Source organism: Staurois parvus, unplaced genomic scaffold (genome assembly GCF_062004578.1).
Source record: "Staurois parvus isolate SC_StPar_1 unplaced genomic scaffold, SC_StPar_1.0 ptg000004l, whole genome shotgun sequence".
Taxonomy (NCBI): Eukaryota; Metazoa; Chordata; class Amphibia; order Anura; family Ranidae; genus Staurois; species Staurois parvus.
Genome location: NW_028317800.1, coordinates 2,662,470 through 2,682,669, shown reverse-complemented (window position 1 = coordinate 2,682,669; position 20,200 = coordinate 2,662,470). Strand labels below are relative to the sequence as shown.

The 20,200-nt window shown below is 42.8% G+C and overlaps 1 protein-coding gene across 1 annotated transcript in view; it reads right to left on the bottom strand.

Annotated features, from left to right (window-relative positions):
• SRFBP1 (serum response factor binding protein 1) overlaps positions 1-18,722 on the bottom strand; it is a 172,734-nt gene extending 154,012 nt beyond the window's left edge. The window contains exon 1 of the mRNA XM_089673637.1: positions 18,585-18,722. Coding sequence (XP_089529763.1) covers positions 18,585-18,614 — 30 coding nt within the window. The 5' untranslated portion in view covers positions 18,615-18,722. The remainder of the gene's footprint in view (positions 1-18,584) is intronic.
• Between the last annotated feature and the right edge of the window lie 1,478 nt (positions 18,723-20,200).

The window sequence follows — 20,200 nt, the reverse complement described above, 5'->3', positions numbered from 1 at the left end:
TAGGCATTACCAACAAAACTACTACTCTAATACTAATTACCACCCTCGCAACCAAGGAGGAGTGGCATCCCCCAAACATTATAACCAGAGGCCCCTGACCTCAAACAAACCACCTAACCCACAACCCAATAGGGATTATTATGACAATCGGAATTATCAACAGACACCTCCAAGAGCACCACATAACTATGACCCCAATAGAACACCTCAGGTGCATTTTTTAGGGGAAGGGGGGTCTCGGAAAAGAAGCGGTTCCATAGAGGGAAGAGGGGGGGCAAAAGGATCAACAGAAACAGGCAAGAAAAGGAAAACATAGCCGGTCAAGGTATCTTCAATTTAAGTAACACTACACTTACGCAATCTGAATTAAAACTTCTAGATAAGGGGTTAAAATTTGCCCCCAAACAAAAATTAAACAAGTTTCAAACTTATATTGACATCCATAAGTTTTCACGACAGCTTTCTTTAAAACGACACTTCTATTCAAACCCATTAAGTAACAATCAGAACAGTATTACCAATTTTTCAACATTAAAGAATGCCTCTACTTTTAATCCTCCACCCCAGTCCAGATCATATGTTAATATCTTTAAAGAATTGGTATTAAAAGATCTGGAAAACTTAAAAATCAAAAAAACTTTTGATACTAATAACACGAAAGCAATCGATCTCCTTTTAGAAAGGAAAGACCTGGTCATTAGACCAGCTGATAAGGGAGGAGGGGTTGTCATATTGAATAAATTTGATTACCTGGAGGAATCCTATAGAATCCTTAATGATACTACCACCTATACTCGCCTAGCTGGCAATCCAGTACTAACTTTGAAAAAAGAATTGAAAAGCTTAATAAATAAGGGATTTGAGAACGGAATAATAAACAAAAAAGAAAAAAATTTTCTATGTCCATCAGCTCCTAGGCTTCCAGTGTTCTATATACTCCCAAAGGTACACAAGAACCCGACCAAACCACCAGGACGGCCTATTATCAGTGGAATAGGGTCATTGTTCTCCAAAGTAGGGGAATATATAGATTACTTCCTGCAGCCACTGGTTACACAGACTCCGGCTTTCTTAAAGGATACGAAGCATATTTTGAATGACATCAAAGACGTTAGAATATCATCTCAGACCTTCCTAGTTACAGCGGATGTTACATCCCTGTACAGTAATATTGCACATGAAGATGGGTCAGAAGCCGCCAAATATTTTTTGGATACACATAGCACTTTATCTCCCCTACATATTGACTTCATTTTAACACTATTGCAGTTCGCAATGCAAAACAACTACTTTTGGTTTGATCGCAACTACTTTGTGCAAACCAAAGGCGTAGCGATGGGGGCTAAGTTTGCCCCCAGCCTAGCAAATCTTTTTATGGCTTATTGGGAGGAGTTTTTAATCTATGCTAGAGAGTGGCCGGAACTAGTATTTTATAAAAGATTTATCGATGACGTGTTTTTATTATGGAATGGGGAGGAAGATTCCCTACATAACTTTTTTAAAACACTTAATGACAATACCCTGAATATTGAATTTAGTTATACATTTAGTACTAGAGATATACATTTTCTGGACCTGACCTTATTAAATGATAATGGGAGGATTATTACTAAGTCCTTTTTCAAAAAAACTGACAGGAATAGTTTCATCCCGCTGGAAAGTTGCCACCACCCAGCGTGGCTAGCCAATATTCCGAAAGGTCAGTTTACGAGAATCCGAAGGAACTGTACGGAACTTGAGACTTATTATGCACAGGCTGAGGTTTTAAAAACTAAATTTGTGGAAAAGGGTTATCCCCAGCGTAGAATTGATGAAACTATCCAACAAGTGGCCAATATAAATAGAACTACTTTATTAGACGACAAAAGGATGACTAATAAGCCATTGTCTTGCCCTTTCCTAACCACATACTCTATACAACATGGGGCCATTAAGCATATCATTAATAAAAATTGGAATGTTTTGTTGGCGGATCCTGTTCTATCCAAAATCCTTCCAGAAAGACCAGAAGTGATCTATAAAAAAGCTATGGCGTTAAGACATCGACTAGCACCAAATGTTATCAACCCTCCAAATAATATCTCTATTGCACCAAACATTAAAGGTTTTTTTCCATGTAATAAGTGTGTTATCTGCAAAACTAATAATGTAAGGAAACGGAAAATATATGATTTCTCCTCATGCACTACAGGAAGAACATATAAGATAGATAAATGTATTACGTGTTACAGCAAAAATGTGGTTTATCTTCTTGAATGCTCTTGTAAACTCCAGTATGTGGGACGTACTACCAGACGTTTACGCGACAGACTGAGAGAGCATGTTAGCAACATTAAAAAGGGGTATAAAGATCACTCACTATCTTATCATTTTAAAAGGAAACATAATGATCCTTCATCTTTACAGTTTGTTGGAATAGACATAATACAACCCCACTGGAGGGGGACAAATAGACTTCGGGGGGTCTCACAGCTTGAAACACGCTGGATATATGAGCTCCAGACCCTACACCCAAAAGGTCATAATATAGATATAGACTTAAATTGCTTCATCAACAACAGTTAAAAGTCTATGGACTATATATACTTTGATTGCCACTTGGATAGAGTGGATTGTGATGATGTTATTCTACTCTATCTACTTATATTTAGCTTGATATCAATAGGATTTCTATGTCAGATATTGGGATAGTTCAATATCGAATGTGGACCGATATAAGGTGTACACTCATAGGCATCGCTTTTAACTTTTAGTAAACATGCTCTTCACATGTTTTTTATATGTTTTAACTGCATAACATGGGATACACTATACATGTTTTATTAACAGATTGTATTTTGCACATTTTTGTATTGTATGTATATTCTAAGTCTTGTTCTATATGCTAGTGCCACATATAAGACGTTATGCCCTGTTGAATTCGTTTCCCATATTTACTAGGCTAACTAGAATTTATACTGTATGGACCTATTTTTACTGACTAATTGGTCCCCGGGTTCTAAATACTTAGCATAGGTTGTCATGGAGCCATATTTACATATTCAACAATAACAGCTGGCCGATTATATGCACTGTTGTTATGACAGTGTATATATGGAATTGAACTAACGAAAAATGGCGCCCGATCTAGTACCCAGCCGTCTGTGGCTCAGACCTCTAAAACATGGCGCCGTTGTAATGCGCATGCGCCTAGCATATATAAGGACGACGCACGGCTCGGCGTTCATTGGCAAATCCCCCCAGACGACGTGCGTGTGCACGAAACGCGTAGGAGGAGCCAGGAACGCCGTGACGTCACGCCGTCGGAGCATCGTGGAGCTCCGGCGGCCATCTTTCACTCTGGACGGTTAGTCCATATTTCATTTATACACACTGTTGTGTATCATCGAGTAGCCTGATATGCCAATAAATTTTTTTATCACCTACTACACTATGGGTATGTCCTTGTCTTGACTCCCCTGGGGAGCATCAATTTTCAGCCATTCATCCATCTACTGGGTAAGGAGCGTGCTTTGAGGAGAAGTCCGCAAGCCACCTATTGAGGGAACAGACAGGAGCACCCAGGAGCCCTGGAGGGAGGTTATCGTACTACAGACCTTATCCTAACGACCCAGAGGGGAATTCATGTTTAAACAAACGCCCATTTATCTGTGCGTTCTGGTGAGTGTGCATTTTTTCAGCACCATTTCGCACAGCGCCTGAATATCAGAAACATATGAATTAGAGGAGAGCACTCAAAGTCACTTTATACTATATACTATAAACTGCTGCATGGACTAATTCCTTTACTCATTGTATTGATATATGTATCAGTTCTTCATTTACTCATAGCGCTGCATAATAAATGGTATGGAACATTGGACCGAACCGGGACAAAGGACTTGATGACAAAGGAGGGGGATGTAATTGAAAAATATCTCACAAGTGTAGTGTAACGTATTACTGGTACTACTCAGATATATATGGTACTACTCAGATATGACTCTCTGAGTCCCAAGCCAAGAGCATCCAAGTTGCTCTTGGCTTGGGACTCAGAGAGTCATATCTGAGTGAGCTGTGGATGAACGTTTGTGTTATACAAGCAAGGAAAAGATATCTTTTGTCACTGGGACCTATGTATACTTGGAGAAATATTTCTTGGGCCAGCAAGCACAAAGAGTTGACGCTATTTTTCCTTCTTGTGGTTACCATACTCCCTCTCTTTAGGGTTTTTGATTCACAGCCATCCAGAAAGTGAGCCTCCACTAGATACAGAGGACTGCACCCACCTATCCCATAAAAGGGAACTCTGGATGACCTTGATACCAGTGAATCCACACCTCAGAATCCATCCACCCATAGAGGAAAGGCTTAGGATTCCTGCCATCATCCCATGATATCTAAATTAATTACTAACGCGCGTTTACGTGCGCTTTCAGGTGAGTGCGCATTGCTTATACACCTATATGCACATCCACCGGGTCTAGGAAGACGTATGATTAATGAGCACCATAGTCACCTGATGAACTTTTATATGATTTATCAATAATCAGTATTTTATGTTTATATGCTAACTTATAGACATTTTTTTGATCTTAGCGCCGCACATCATTTTATTATAACAAAACAAACCGTTTCTCTGTTAAACCTCATGTCACTTCAGCTAATTATAGGAATATGACTGCCTCTAAAAAAAGACCTAGAGAAATTCACAGAGGCCCACCCACTCTGGAGAATAAACCCCATCATAGACCACATGGGGATTTCCATCCTACGACACACCCACAAGTGGGTGCATCCACCACCAATAATGCATATAGTAATATTAAAATCATCACTCATGCTAGTACCAGGAGCACCAAATCAAAAGATCCGCCCCCTGTCGACCATCTTTCACGTTCCCCCTCTTGTTTTAGAGAAGGGCGCTGCGGGGATCTCCACCCCTGCAGTAGTGCACCAGTACAGCCCAGCCCCACAAAGGAATATGGGGAGAAAAAGAGAAGGAGGTGAAGGCAAGGAAAAAGAGGAGGAAAGAATACCAAAAAGAGGAAAGAGATAACTCCAAAACACTCCACCACAAAATTCTATAACCTATCCAGCCCAATGTTTACTGATACTGAACTGAATTTACTGTACAAAGCCCTCAATTTTGCCACCAAAAATCCTTCCAATTTGTTTGAATTATTCATAGACCTAATCAAATATGTAAGGAATTTAACTGTGAAAAGCTACTTTGCCCTAATAAAGGAGACTTTAGCAGATACAGACACTCCCATTGATCACTAAATGCAAGCTCCTTTAGCAATGACCCTGCACTCCCTGCTGGAAAGTCTATTCCAAGAGCAGCATGTGAGGGCCTAGAATTAGAACTAGACTAGGACAAGAGACCCTATGAAAAAGAGAATGGAGAAATTATACACATAGATTTTAAACCCAAGTCTACTATTTTCCCACATTGGGTAAAAGGGAACTTCATTCACACATTTTATGAGATGATATTTGAAGACATTAAAAAGATCTGTGGGTACAAAAACAATAAAAAAAAAAAAAAAAAAAAAAAAAAGACACCCCACATGCAGCTAGAGGAGACAGCCGTGAAGTAACTATGACTCAAAAACAGGGAGGATATTATTATCAGACGAGCAGATAAAGGGGATGGACTGGTTATTCAGGACAAAGATACTTATTTTACTGAAGCGAGGAGATTGATGGGGGACTCCAGCACTTACGAGAGGCTCCCTATGGATCCTCTTTCAGAATACAAGGAGGCCCTGAGGGAGCTACTGGATGAAGATGTGGAGAATCCAAAAATGAGTACCTATTTCTGCTTAAACAATACCCAGACACCCTATTTCTACCATATACCCAAGATTCATAATTGGTAAATCCCCCTGGTAGACCAATCATAGCAGGCATAGACAGCATCACCAGCAACCTGGATGCTACATAGATCACTTCCTCCAGGAGTTAGTCATTGATTTACCATCGTATATGTCAGAGACTCTGGACATATGTTTGATATCTTATCCTCCTTCACTTGGTGCCCAGAATATAAATATCTCATCTTTGCACACATCGATAGAATATCAGTATGGTCTGTTGACAATTGAACATTTTCTGGAAAATAGCAATATACCTTCTGTAAAGGCCACCTTTCTCCAGAAGGCTATACATTTCACCCTTACACATAACTACTTCTCCTTCCTAGGCAACTTTTACAGGCAGATAAGAAGTACTGCAATGGGGGCAAGATTTGCCTCTAGTTACGCTAACCTATTTATGGGATACTGGGATGAAGAGTGTATATGGAGTAACAACCCGTATTGGGCCAATTTGGTTATGTATGCCAGATATATAGATGACATTTTGATTATCTGGCATGGGTCAGATGAGGATTTAGATGGATTCCTAGCACATTGCAAAAATAACTCCTTTGGCATCGGATTCACACATGTGGTAGATGAAAAATGCCTAGTGTTCCTAGATTTGGGGCCAAGAGCGGGCATGAATGGGAATATCTGCTCTAAAACACACTTTAAGCCAAGTGCCGGCAATTCATACCTACACGCTAGTAACAGTAACCACCACCCTAGGTGGATTCGTAATGTCCCACTTGGACAATGATGTAGACTAGGGAGAACCCACACCACAAGGGCAGATTATGAAGAGCAAGGTGCTATCCTGAGAACTAAGTTCCTGGAAAAGGGGTGCAGTGAGGCCCATGTGGAGGAGGCCTATCAGAAATATTTGGTTCAATATGATGAATGCTCCCAAATAAGTCACAATAACTGACTGTTTTGGGACAATGTCTTGCTCCTAGACCAGAAATTATATTTAGAAAACCTAGAGATCTCAGAAGTTACATTGCACCCAGCAGGATTAGGAAACCATGCACCACCCAGAGAAATAATGCCAGGCCTTGGCTAGCTCTCTTCGATCAAAAAGGGAGCTATAAATGCGGGGTGACCAACTGTGGGGCTTGCATGTACATGTGGCATCGGAAAAAGGATGCTGTTGGTACTGATGGTCATGTACATAAGATCAAACAGCTCATTAATTGCAGTACCATGTCATATATGATTAATTTGTCCATGTGGTCTTTTATATGTTGGCCGGACTATACATCCATTGAGAGTCAAGTTTGGAGAGCACAAGTGCAACATTATCAATTGTAAGGATAGTAACAAGAATAAAAACAAGAATATTCCGTATCGTGAAATTTTTAAGAAAAACACAACAACAATCCATTAGGTATGAAGGTATTTGGTATTGAATCCCTTAACCTCTTGCCGACCGCGCATAGCCGAATGACGGCTTCACCGCGGCCGGCCAGGTCTGAGTGGATGTCATATGATGTCCTCCCAGAATGCGCTCTCCTGCGCGCCCCAGGGGGCGCGCACCCGGCGATCTCCGTGATCGCTGTGTCCTACGGACACAGCTGATCACGTGATGTGGTGAAAGGCCGATCCCACCGGCCTTTTACCACGTGATCAGCGGTGTCCAATGACACGCTGATCACAGGGAAATGCAAGTGCCGGTTCTCGGCTGCACTTTCCTCACGCTGTCAGATCGTGAGGAAAGTACTGCCGAGAACCGGCAGTTGTCAGAGCGGGGATCGGCACCGATCATCAGGGCACTGATGATCAGTGCCCTGATGATCGGTGCCCAGAAGTGACACCCGCAAGTTCCGCCCAGCAGTGCGCCCACTAGCCCCGCCCACCCGTTCCCAGCAGTGCCCCCACCTGTGCCCAGCAGTGCCCCCACCTGTGCCCAGCAGTGCACCCACCTGTGCCACTCTGCAGTGCCACCTACCTGTGCCCAGAAGTGCCACCTACATGTGCCCAGCAGTGCCACCCACCTGTGCCCACCCACCTGTGCCCACCAGTGCGACCCACCTGTGCCCACCAGTGCCACCCACCTGTGCCCACCCACCAGTGCTGCCCACCAGTGCCACCCACCAGTGCAGCCCAGCAGTGCTGCCAGTCAGTGCCACCAGTCAGTGCCCAGGTGTTCCGCCAGTCAGTGCCCAGAAGTGATGCCAGTCAGTGCCGTCTATCAGTACCCATCATCAGTGTCACCTATCAGTGCCGCCTATCAGTGCTGCATATCAGTGCCGCCTATCCGTGACCCCTAATTAGTGCTGTCTATCAGTGCCGCCCATCCGTGCCACCTCATTAGTACTGCCTATCAGTGCCCTTTAGTGCTGCCTATCAGTGCCCATCAGTGCCGCCTATCAGTGCCCATCAGTGCCGCCTCATCAACGCAAATCAGTGGAGAAAAAATACCTGTTTGAAAAATTTTATAAAAGATACAAATAAACTTTTTTTTTTTTTCAAATTTTTTGCACTTTTTTTAATTTATAGCGCAAAAAGTAAAGCGCCCAGTGGCGATTAAATACCACCAAAAGAAAGCTCTATTTGTGAGAAAAAAATGATCAAAATTTCATATGGGTACAATGTTGCATGACCACGCAATTGTCAATCAAAGTGCGGCAGCGCTGAAAGCTGAAAATTGGCCTGGTAAGGAAGGGGGTATAAGTGCCTGGTAGGCAAGTGGTTAAAGAAGATTCTGACAGTGGTAAGAAATTTCAAAAGTTAGGCAGGTGAGAGACCGATTGGATATGCACTTTGGGTTCTCTTGTCCCTAGTGGACACAATGAGGACCTGGAGATACATGGGTTCATTGATTGATCCACCTATTAGCCAAAGGGTGGTCTGGCGTCATGATATGAGTCCTTTTCTTCTTTTTTTTTTTTTCTTCATTCATTTCAGTGCTTGAGTCATTAAATATTTTATAGTTAGTATTTTACTTTTAGAATCATTGAATCAGAGTGCAGCAACATCCTGTACCTATATAGGTTTTTATAATCTATCATATATACTATGTTTGAGTCTATATGATTTGTTATTCAACAAATGTACATAATTTGCAGGGATGTTGGATTCCTATCGCCCGATGCCTGGGACATGTAGTTCTGGGAGCCAGGTGGGTAGTTTTTTTCTCCCTTTAGCCCTGCTGTGGGCAAGCAGCAGGGTTCACCTGTCAGGTGGAAGCATTCGGTGGCAATGCTGCTGCTGATTGCTTCCACACAGTGCCAGCCTCTCCGCTGGCTCTGGCAACGAAAATGCAAAAACGGCTCTGGCAGCGAAAGGGATAAAGTATAAGCCCACTCTTTCCTGGGGAGCAGCCAATCGTTGTTCATCACACTTCAAGGTCTGATAAACAGCTAAACAGTGCAATGTTAAAAATATTACACGTTTACAAGTAGATTGTCATGAGGGACTGATAAAAAAATTTTTTTTTAACCAAAACTGACTTTTCTGTAGACTAAATAACGTACACTGGTTTGTGTTATTTTTACCAAAGAAATGTAGCAGAATACAGATAGGCCTAAATTTGTTTATAACATTTGCAAAATTTTATAACAAAAACAAAGAAAAACATGCTTTTTTTTCAAAATGTTCAGTCTTTTTTTGTTTATTTAGCAAAAACAAAAAAAATTCAGTCGTGATTAAATACCACCAAAAAAAGCTCTATTTGTGCGAAAAAAATGATAAAAGTGTAGTGCAACAGCACTGAAAGCTGAAAATTGGCCTGGGAAGGAAGGGGGTATAAGTGCTCAGCCCAGAATTTAAGTATTAATCGCTTCCCCTCCGCTCTATAGAAGAAATAATGCATTTCTGGGTATAACGTGCCACCATTCGTGGCCACGGCTGTCAATAACCAGGTCCTGGCCGGTGATTGCCAAGTATCTCCGACAGGGGAGAGACCTGTATATAAACACAGATCTCTCCCCTGTCAGTTAATGCACACTGCTTTGTATGGCTCTGCATAGCAGTTATTCATGGCCTTGAATGTATTGGTTTTCAGAAAACACTAAATAGATGGATTTAGTTCTGCTTTGGGTACTCACAATTCAAGAGGTACACATTGGCCTTACATTGATGCCCCTGTAAACAAGACTCTATATCCACTGAAGATCCTATACCTGCAACAGATCATAGCGGGGAGAGCCATGAGCAGTTACCTCCAAAGATTATATTTAAATACACTGCTCCAAAAATTTTAAAGGAACACTTTTTAATCAGAGCATAGCATCAAGTCAAATAAACTCCTGTGATATTGATCTGGTCAGTTAAGTAGCAGAGGGGTATGTTAATCAGTTTCAGCTGCTTTGGTGTTAATGAAATTAACAACAGGGGCACTAGATGGGCAACACTGAGACAAACCCTCAAAACAGGAATGGTTTTACAGGTGGAAGCCTATGACATTTTTTCCCTACTCATCTTTACTGATTGTTTTTTTTGCTAGTTTTGCATTTGGCTAGGGTCAGTGTCACTACTGGTACCATGAGGCGATACCTGAACCCTACAGAGGTTGCACAGGCTGTCCAACTCCTCCAGGATGGCACATCAATACATGCCATTGTCAGAAGGTTTGCCCCAGCACAGCCTCAAGAGCATGGAAGAGATTCCAGGTGACAGGCAGTTACTCTAGGATAGCTAGACAGGGCCGTAGAAGGTCCTTAACTCATCAGCCGGACCGGTATCCTCCTTTGTGCAAGGAGGAACAGGATGAGCACTGCCAGAGCCCTACAAAATGACCTCCAGCAGGCCACTGGTGCAAATGTCTCTGACCAAACAATCAGAAACAGACTTCATGAGGGTGACCTGAGGGCCCAATGCCTCTAGTGGGCACTGTGATAAGACCAGGTTCACCCTGATCACGTGACAGATGTGAAAGGGTCTGGAGAAGCAGTGGAGAACGTTATGCTGCCTGCAACATCGTTCAACATGACCATTTTGGTGGTGCGTCAGTGATGGTCTGGGGAGGCATATTCATGGAGGGACGCACAGACCTCTACATGCACGTGGGGGCCATACAAAATACTAAGTACCATTTTGAGTTGCTGCAATGAAATGTCAGCAAACTGGACTAGTCTACTGCACCATTTTTTTCAGTCTGATTTTCAGGGTGTCTTTGAATTCAGTCCTCTGTAGGTTGAGAATTTTCATTTCCATCAAATGATGGGGCATACTTACGTTCCTAACACATTACTAAGTCCATATCAGTATAGATATCCAGCATATTTTTCCTCATTCAGGTCTGATGTGTTTTCAAAGTGTTCCTTTAATTTTTTTGAGCAGTGTATACTGAGTTACATCACAAAGGACTTTTATGTTCTGCTACAAGTTTTTCCCTAGCCAGCGACAACTTGTCCCATATTTGCTTCATGTGTTCTCATGGTGCAGGCGGGTCGACTCCCAGCATAATAATGACCAATAATGCTGCCGAGAGACCTGGAGACACAACCGCAAACTTTTTGCTATGGTGCAGGAGGATCAGCCTGACCAGACCAAGGAAACACTAGGCACTAATCTAGGGCCAAAGTATCCAGGGCCACCCCAGCACAGAAAAGGACCTGCTCCACCCCCCACCCTTCTTTCAGATCCGCCCTGTTTCCTGCCCTGTGCCAGGACACGGGGACAAGGGCCTCTGATGTAAAACAGGGGTTCTAATATGATGGGGTCCTCTGATGTGAAAAGGGGACTCTTATCTGAAAGAGGGGACTCTGATGTGAGAAAGCATGGGCATCTGGTGTTATTGTATCCATATTTCCAGGAGTGTTTGCTCATTAGTTTAAATGTTATATTAATAGAGCTATTTTTTTTTGGTCTGTGAATATTTGTAAAATATAGGACACAGCCCCTGTACTGGGGTCCCCTGCATTGGAGCATGTTTAACTGAAGATTAAAGATCCATTCATAATGCAATGTGTGCATGTAACAGCATGTGTGTTGAAATTATGCATTTTAACATGGGCTGCAATATTTAACTTTGTCCTGTAGCAGACTTATTGGTACAGGGCGGTCTTTCTGTGCAAAATCACGTATATAAACGTGATTATGCACTACCACCCAAGGGGCAAGCGTGAGCCACTGAAGCACCGCTTCTACTGTGACAGGACACAGCAGAAGCCGATCAACAGGTGCCAGCCAATGGATGAGCACCGACACCCATTGTTCGCCGAGAATACAGAACACATTTGCCGATGTAAACAAAGCAGAGCAATGTTCTGTCAGCAGCGATCTGCTGGATTTTCTTTCCCTGCAAAGCAGGGAATAAACTCCAGCAGACTGCCTAGTAAAAACAACACACACAGTACACAAAACACTGGCTAGGCACAGTTAACCTTTTGATCGCCCTAGATGTTTAACCTCTTCCCAGCCACACACAACTAGAGCTTTCTTTTGGTAATATTTAATCACCATTGGGTTTTTTATTTTTTGCTAAATTAACAAAAAAAGACTGACAATTTTGAAAAAAGAAAAAACTGTTTTTTCTTTGTTTCCGTTATAAAAATTTGCAAATAAATAATTGTTCTTCATAAATTTAGGCCAAGATGTATTCTGCTACATTTCTTTGGTGAAAATAACCCAAATCAGTATTTATTATTTAGTCTGTAGGAAAGTTATAGAGTTCACAAACTATGGTGTATATCTGAAAATTGATCAATCCTGAAGTACTGACAGCCGATCTAATTTCTTGAGGCCCAAAAATGTCAGAACAGTACAGATATCCCCCAAATTACCCCTTTTTGCAAAGTAGACAGTCTGATTTATTTCTTAAGAGGCATGGTGAGTTTTTTGAAGTTGTACTTTTTTTGTCATAATTTTTTGAAAAATGAATTAAAAAAATTATTTTGCACAATTTATTTTTACATACAGTCACCAGTGCAGTACAGCATCATCATATAACTGGTGTGGCAGTGATTGAGGACACTGGTTGGTAACAGTAGAAGAAAAAAATTATAATTCTTTTTATTACTTTTTTTCTCTTTTCTTTACGATTTTCTTTTCATATTACACTATGACCAAAGTAGTACAATGTTACCATAGTAACATTGTACTACTTTGGGGAAGTGACCAGTATTTTTGTTTTTTTACAGAAAATATGATTGCTTATATCAAAAGAATTTCTCAGGTTTTTTTGTTGCGATTAGCCACGGCTAATCACATGACACAGATGGGCTGTGATTGGCCCAGTCTGTGCATGTGATCACTGACTGATCACAGCTAGTGATACAATTGTATACAATGGATGGCATAAAAGGAAGCCATCCATTGTTTACAACAGTCATGATAACTGCTGATTGGTCACAGCAGGTCACATGGTACTGGCGCCGGTACACAGATCTAATAGAAGAGATTTTAGTTAACGCTACCAAAAACAACAAAGAGTATATATATATACAGTTGCAAGAAAAAGTATGTGAACCCCTTGGGATTACGTGGAGTTTTGCATGAATTGGGCATAAAATGTGCTCTGAATGTCATCTAAGTCACAACAATAGAAGAACACAGTCTGCTGAACATAATACTACACAAACATTAGATGTTGCAGTGGTTTAATCACACATAACATGTAAACATTCACAGTGCAGGGAGGAAAAAGTATGTGAGGCCCTAGCTTAATGACTTCTCCCAGAGCTAATTGGAGCCAGGAGTGAGCCAACCTTGACTCCAATCAGTGTGATGATATTGGATGTGTTGCTGACAGCTGTCCTGCCCTTTAAAAAACACACACCTGTTTTGGGTTTACTGGTTTCAAGAAGCACTGTCTGATGTGAACCATGCCTCGCAGAAAAGAGCTCTCAGAAGACCTACGATCAAGAATTGTTGACTTGCATGAAGCTGGAAAGGGTTACAAAAGTATCTCCAAAAGCCTTGATGTTCTTGTGTCCACGGTAAGACAGACTGTCTACAAATGGAGAAAGTTTAGCACTGTTGCTACTCTCCCTAGGCGTGGTCGTCTTGTAAAAATGACTGCAAGAGCACAGCGCAGAATACTGCATGAGGTAAAGAAGAATCCCAGAGGTCAGCTAAAGACCTACAGAAATCTCTGGCACATGCTAACATTTTTGTTGAGACATCTACAATAAGGAAAACATTAAACAAGAATGGAGTACATGGGAGGACACCACGGAGGAAGCCATTGCTGTCCAAAAAGAATATTGCAGCACGTTTGAAGTTTGCAAAAGAGCACCTGGATGTTCCACAGCACTACTGGCAAAATATACTGTAGACAGATGAAACCAAGACTGAGTTGTTTGGGAAGAACACACAACACTATGTGTGGAGAAAAAAAGGCACAGCACAGCAACATCAAAACCTCATCCCCACTGTAAAACATGGCGGAGGGAGCATCATGGTTTGGGGCTGCTTTGCTGCCTCAGGGCCTGGACGGATTGTTGTCATTGATGGGAAAATGAATTCCAGAGTTTATCAAGACATTTTGCAGGAAAACGTACGACCATCTGTCCGCCAACTGAAGCTCCACAGAGGATGGGTGATGCAACAGGACAATGACCCAAAGCATACAAGTAATTCAACAAAACAATGGCTGCAACGGCACAGAATACGCCTTCTGGAGTGGCCCAGTCAGAATCCTGACCTCAACCCGATTGAAATGCTGTGGCATGACCTTAAGAGAGCGATTCACACCAGACATCCCAAGAATATTGCTACACTGAAACAGTTTTGTGAAGAGGAGTGGTCCAAAATTACTCCAGATCATTGTGCAGGTCTGATCTGCAACTACAGGAAATGTGTGGTTGAGGTTATTGCTGCCAAAGAAGGGTCAACCAGTTATTAAGTCCAAAGGTTTACATACTTTTTCCTCCCTGCACTGTGAATGTTTACATGTTATGTGCAATTAAACCATGGCAACATCTAATGTTTGTGTAGTATTCTGTTCAGCAGACTGTGTTCTTCTATTGTTGTGACTTAGATGACGTTCAGAGCACATTTTATGCCCAATTCATGCAAAACTCCATGTAATCCCAAGGGGTTCACATACTTTTTCTTGCAACTGTGTATATATATATATATATATATATATATGTATATATATGTAAATACATATATACACACATACATACACACATGTATGTATATGTATTCAAATAAATAAGCAGCTGATACACCGAAAGGCAACCAAAAAAAACCTCCAATAGTATATACCGTATTTTTCGCTCCATAAGACGCACCTGACCATAAGACGCACATAGGTTTTAGAGGTGAAAAACAAGAAAAAAAAATATTCTGAACCAATGGACTGCAGACATAGTACAGGGGATGACCAGAGACTGCGGACACAGTACAGGAGATGACAAGAGACTGCAGACATAGTACAGGGGATGACCAGAGACTGCGGACAGTACAGGAGATGACCAGAGACTGCAGACATAGTACAGGAGATGACCAGAGACTGCGGACAAAGTACAGGGGATGACCAAGAGACTGCGGACATAGTACAGGAGATGACCAGAGACTGCAGAAACAGTACAGGAGATGACCAGAGACTGCGGACACAGTGCAGGAGATGACCAGAGACTGCGGACACAGTACAGGAGATGACCAGGGACTGCGGACACAGTGCAGGAGATGACCAGAGACTGCGGACATAGTACAGGATATGGCCAGAGACTGCGGACACAGTACAGGAGATGACCAGAGACTGCGGACACAGTACAGGAGATGACCAGGGACTGCGGACACAGTGCAGGAGATGACCAGAGACTGCGGACACAGTACAGGAGATGACCAGGGACTGCGGACACAGTGCAGGAGATGACCAGAGACTGCGGACACAGTGCAGGAGATGACCAGAGACTGCGGACACAGTGCAGGGAATGACCAGAGACTGCGGACAGTGCAGGGAATGACCAGAGACTGCGGACAGTGCAGGGAATGACCAGAGACTGCGGACAGTGCAGGGAATGACCAGAGACTGCGGACAGTGCAGGGAATGACCAGAGACTGCGGACAGTGCAGGGAATGACCAGAGACTGCGGACAGTGCAGGGAATGACCAGAGACTGCGGACAGTGCAGGGAATGACCAGAGACTGCGGACAGTACAGGGAATGACCAGAGACTGCAGACAGTACAGGGGATGACCAGAGACTGCGGACAGTACAGGGGATGACCAGAGACTGCAGACAGTGAAGGGGATGACCAGAGACTGCTGACCTTTGGGGAGGGAGGGGGAGCGGGTACCTGAATTTGACAGGTACCCGCTCCCACTTCCGCGGAGTTGCCTTCCCTCTTCTTCCCGGGCCGGCTTCTGTGACAGCCGGGTGCCCACTGCGCAGGTGCAAGAAGCGCTTCGCTTTGTGAATGGCCCGGCGCCTTCTGTGACCTTTCATGTGTCCCAGAAGACACCGGATCATTCACAAAGCGCAGCACATGCGCAGTGGGCACCCGGCTGTCACAGAAGCCAGCGCGGGAAGACTGTGCAGCGCTGGAGCGAGGAACAGGTAAGGCCCTGCAGGGGAGAACAGCTGAGCGGCCGGCCCGGTATTCTGACATGGTGGCGGCAGAAATACCGGACCGGCCGCTTTACATTCGCTCCATAAGACGCACTGACATTTTCCCCCCTTTTTGGGGGGAAAAAAGTGCGTCTTATGGTGCGAAAAATACGGTATGTATTCAAATAAGTTGGTGCAGCGCTAAATAATAATACATATTAGTAAACATACTGCCATGCCATTTCAAATAAATGTGGATAGGTGGTATCACCTTAAGGTGATTAATCGTGATATATTTAGTTCAAAATAGTCGTGTGGATCAAACAAAGATCACAATTCCAAGTGTGAGGACGTCCTGATCCGGGAGTGACAACAGGTGCAAGCCAAACGAATGGATAAAAAACGCACTCACCAGATGTGCGTTTAAAATGCACAATAATAAATCCTGCGTCATCAGGTTATAGAAAGGTCATCAGATCTCGGGTCAGGTTACCATACGAATCACCATCCCAGCTTCACAGAAAAGGTCACCAGAAACCGCTACCAGGTATCACCATCAGGGTCATCTATCCTCCAAATGGGCACTGTGAATGATGACACTCACACAGAGTGCCCAATGAGAGACCACATAGTGGTCCCTCATCCCTATGACTATGTGCAACGCACGAAACGCGTCAGCGGGCAGCAGCAACTGGACATCTAGCCACAACATACCCTGAATACATGGTCAGTAATTTTTGGAACTTTTTGAAAATCTGTCTTTACCATTGCACCCATTATCCTTGAATAAAAAGGTACCTTAAGCAATATCACACTATGTGGTCTCTCATTGGGCACTCTGTGTGAGTGTCATCATTCACAGTGCCCATTTCTGATGACCTTTCTATAACCTGATGACGCAGGATTTATTATTGTGCATTTTAAACGCACATCTGGTGAGTGCGTTTTTTATCCATTCGTTTGGCTTGCACCTGTTGTCACTCCCGGATCAGGACATCCACACACTTGGAACTGTGATCTTTGTTTGATCCACACGACTATTTTGAACTAAATATATCACGATTAATCACCTTAAGGTGATACCACCTATCCACATTTATTTGAAATGGCATGGCAGTATGTTTACTAATATGTATTATTATTTAGCGCTGCACCAACTTATTTGAATACACAGGTACACAGATCTGTCATCGGCTGTGTCCGAGGTACACAGCTGGTGACAGATCTCGCCACAGCGCGGCCCTGCAAGCACGCGCGATCCGGGAAGGAACTCATATGGCGCCCACCCGGATCGACAAAACTCCCTCCTGGCCATCATTTTCCTATTAGCCCAGCCAATAGGAAATGACAGGCAGTTGGGAAGTGGTTAATACAGTAAGAGTGTATATTTTTAGCACTGATCAGTGTATTAGTGTTACTGGTTTCCACAAAGTGTCAGACTGTCTGCCGTAATATCGCAGTCCCACTATAAGTCACTGATTGCCGCCGTTACTAGTATTAAAAAAAAAACAAAAAAAAAACAGTATATATTCCGTAGTTTGTAGACACTATAACATTTGCGCACACCAATCAATATATGCTTATTGGGATTTTTTTTACCAAAAATATGTAGCAGAATATACTTTGGCCGAAATTTATGAAGAAATTAATTTTTTTAAAGGAACTTGTTTTACAGCAAAATTAAAAAAAAAATTAAACTTCAGTCTTTTTTTCATTTATAGCGCAAAAAAATAAAAAAACCCAGAGGTGATCAAATATCACCAAAAAAACTCTATGTGGGGGAAAAAAAGTGACAAATTTCATTTATGTACAGTGTTGCATGACTGCGCAATTGTCAGCTGTTTTGACTCCTGCGTCTATACGCGCTGCGTCACTCTGAAAAAGCTGCGCCTGGTCTATTTTTCAGCGAAGAGAAGATCACATCAATGAAACGCACTGACGTGAACTGCTCCTATGGAAATACATTGCTTTGCATGTATATGCATACCCTTCATGTGTAATCCTTACACTCCATAGAAGAACTTGATCAAGCGCTCTCTTGGAAACCCCTAAACATCCCATTGTGTCAATATCAGGCCATGTATAGCAGAGCTCAGCACTGACTGCGCACACACCCTGCTAAATGGGTCTGCTCCTATTATGATACACAGAAATCTTCCCATCACCAACTACAGTGCCATTCATAGGATAGGGGCATTTATATTGTAGTCACACTTCCCTCAGTCAGAGCTCTCTAGCTTACAATGACTATCCCGACAGGTCTACAACACGGAACTGTGCGCTCAGCCCTCTCACCTCATTATTCAGATTCAGCACCGAAGCCATGGCTGGTTCCCCTCACGGTTCGCACTGACATAGAAGAACACGTGTAAACAAACCGGGACCCACGTGTCTTCCGAAACACACGAGGCACGCATGTGCAGTATGGGGGCCGGCGAAGACCAAACTAGTGAGAGGGCGAACTCTGTACCGAGGGAGGAGTGAGGTGATGGTGAACTTGTGCAGTGTGTATTATAAAAGAGGTGTGAGGTAATGTGTGTGTTATAGGAATGGAGGTGTGAGGTAATGTGTGTATTATAAAAGAGGTGTGAGGTAATGTGTGTGTTATTATAGAAGAGGAGGTGTGAGGTAATGTGTGTGTATTATTATAGAAGAGGAGGTGTGAGGTAATGTGTGTGTATTATTATAGAAGAGGAGGTGTGAGGTAATGTGTGTGTTATAGGAATGGAGGTGTGAGGTAATGTGTGTGTATTATTATAGAAGAGGAGGTGTGAGGTAATGTGTGTGTGATTGTAAAAGAGGAGGTGTGGGGTAATGTGTGTGTTATAGGAATGGAGGTGTGAGGTATTGCAATTGGGTCATAGACCTGCTATCGGGCCTGGATGCTTAGTCCTCTCTGGATCTCTATGCCTGAATTTCAAAAACCTATTCGTACTGATATTCTTAATTATTGGCCTACCAGTGAACACTCTTCTGCCCTGGGATATCAATGGGACGCCTTTAAGGCAGTAATTTGGGGGACCTATATTTCCAATATTGATCGTTACTGCAAAGTCACTAGGGCTACCCAAAGGCAACTTGAGGCCTTACTGACCTCTGCACTCTCAGTATACATCTTTTCCTTCGCTAGAGTCCCGGGGTGCTTTAATCGAGGCTCATCGCGCCCTGCAGTTCCACCTAGTTGACTTAACTCATAAACAACAACTTTATTTATCGGTTAGGTTGCTTGAACATAGTGGGAAGAATGGTAAGTTGTTAGCATATCTCTCTACGGATGATGCTGATGGCTCTATACCTGAAATCTGATTGCCTGATGGTACGATTTCCTCTGACCCGATTGTTATTAACCAGACTTTTGCTCATTTTTATGAAACGTACTCGGATGCAGGAGCTCCGGCTGAGGAATCCTTTGCAGGCTTCCCTTGAATTCCCCACCTTGAGTGAAGCAAACCATTCTCTCCTTGATGTGCCACTATCAGTGGAAGCGGTTTGCTCAGTAAACAATATGGTAGATGACAAGAGCAACACCACCTAGAAAAAAAGAGGTTAATTAAAGATCCAGCGGTTTGCTCCCTGCCTTCCAATAAGACACAGTGGTTAGATGGGTTGCCTTCTGAATGGTATCAAACATATGGGTAGGATCTTGTCCCACATTTACATGGTCTTTTCAACTGAGCTTTTGAGGATAGATCACTTCCAGATTCTATGAATGAAGCTCTCATAGTGTTAATATTCAAGCCTGATAGAGATTTGTTGCAGTGTGGATCATATCGTCCAATTTCATTACTTAATAGTGATGTTCAAATTTTGGCTAAGCTTCTTGCCACCTGTTTGCAGAGAGTGATCTTGACACTAGTACACCCGGACCAGTCTGGATTCATACCTGGAAAGAGCACATTTGATAATTTTCA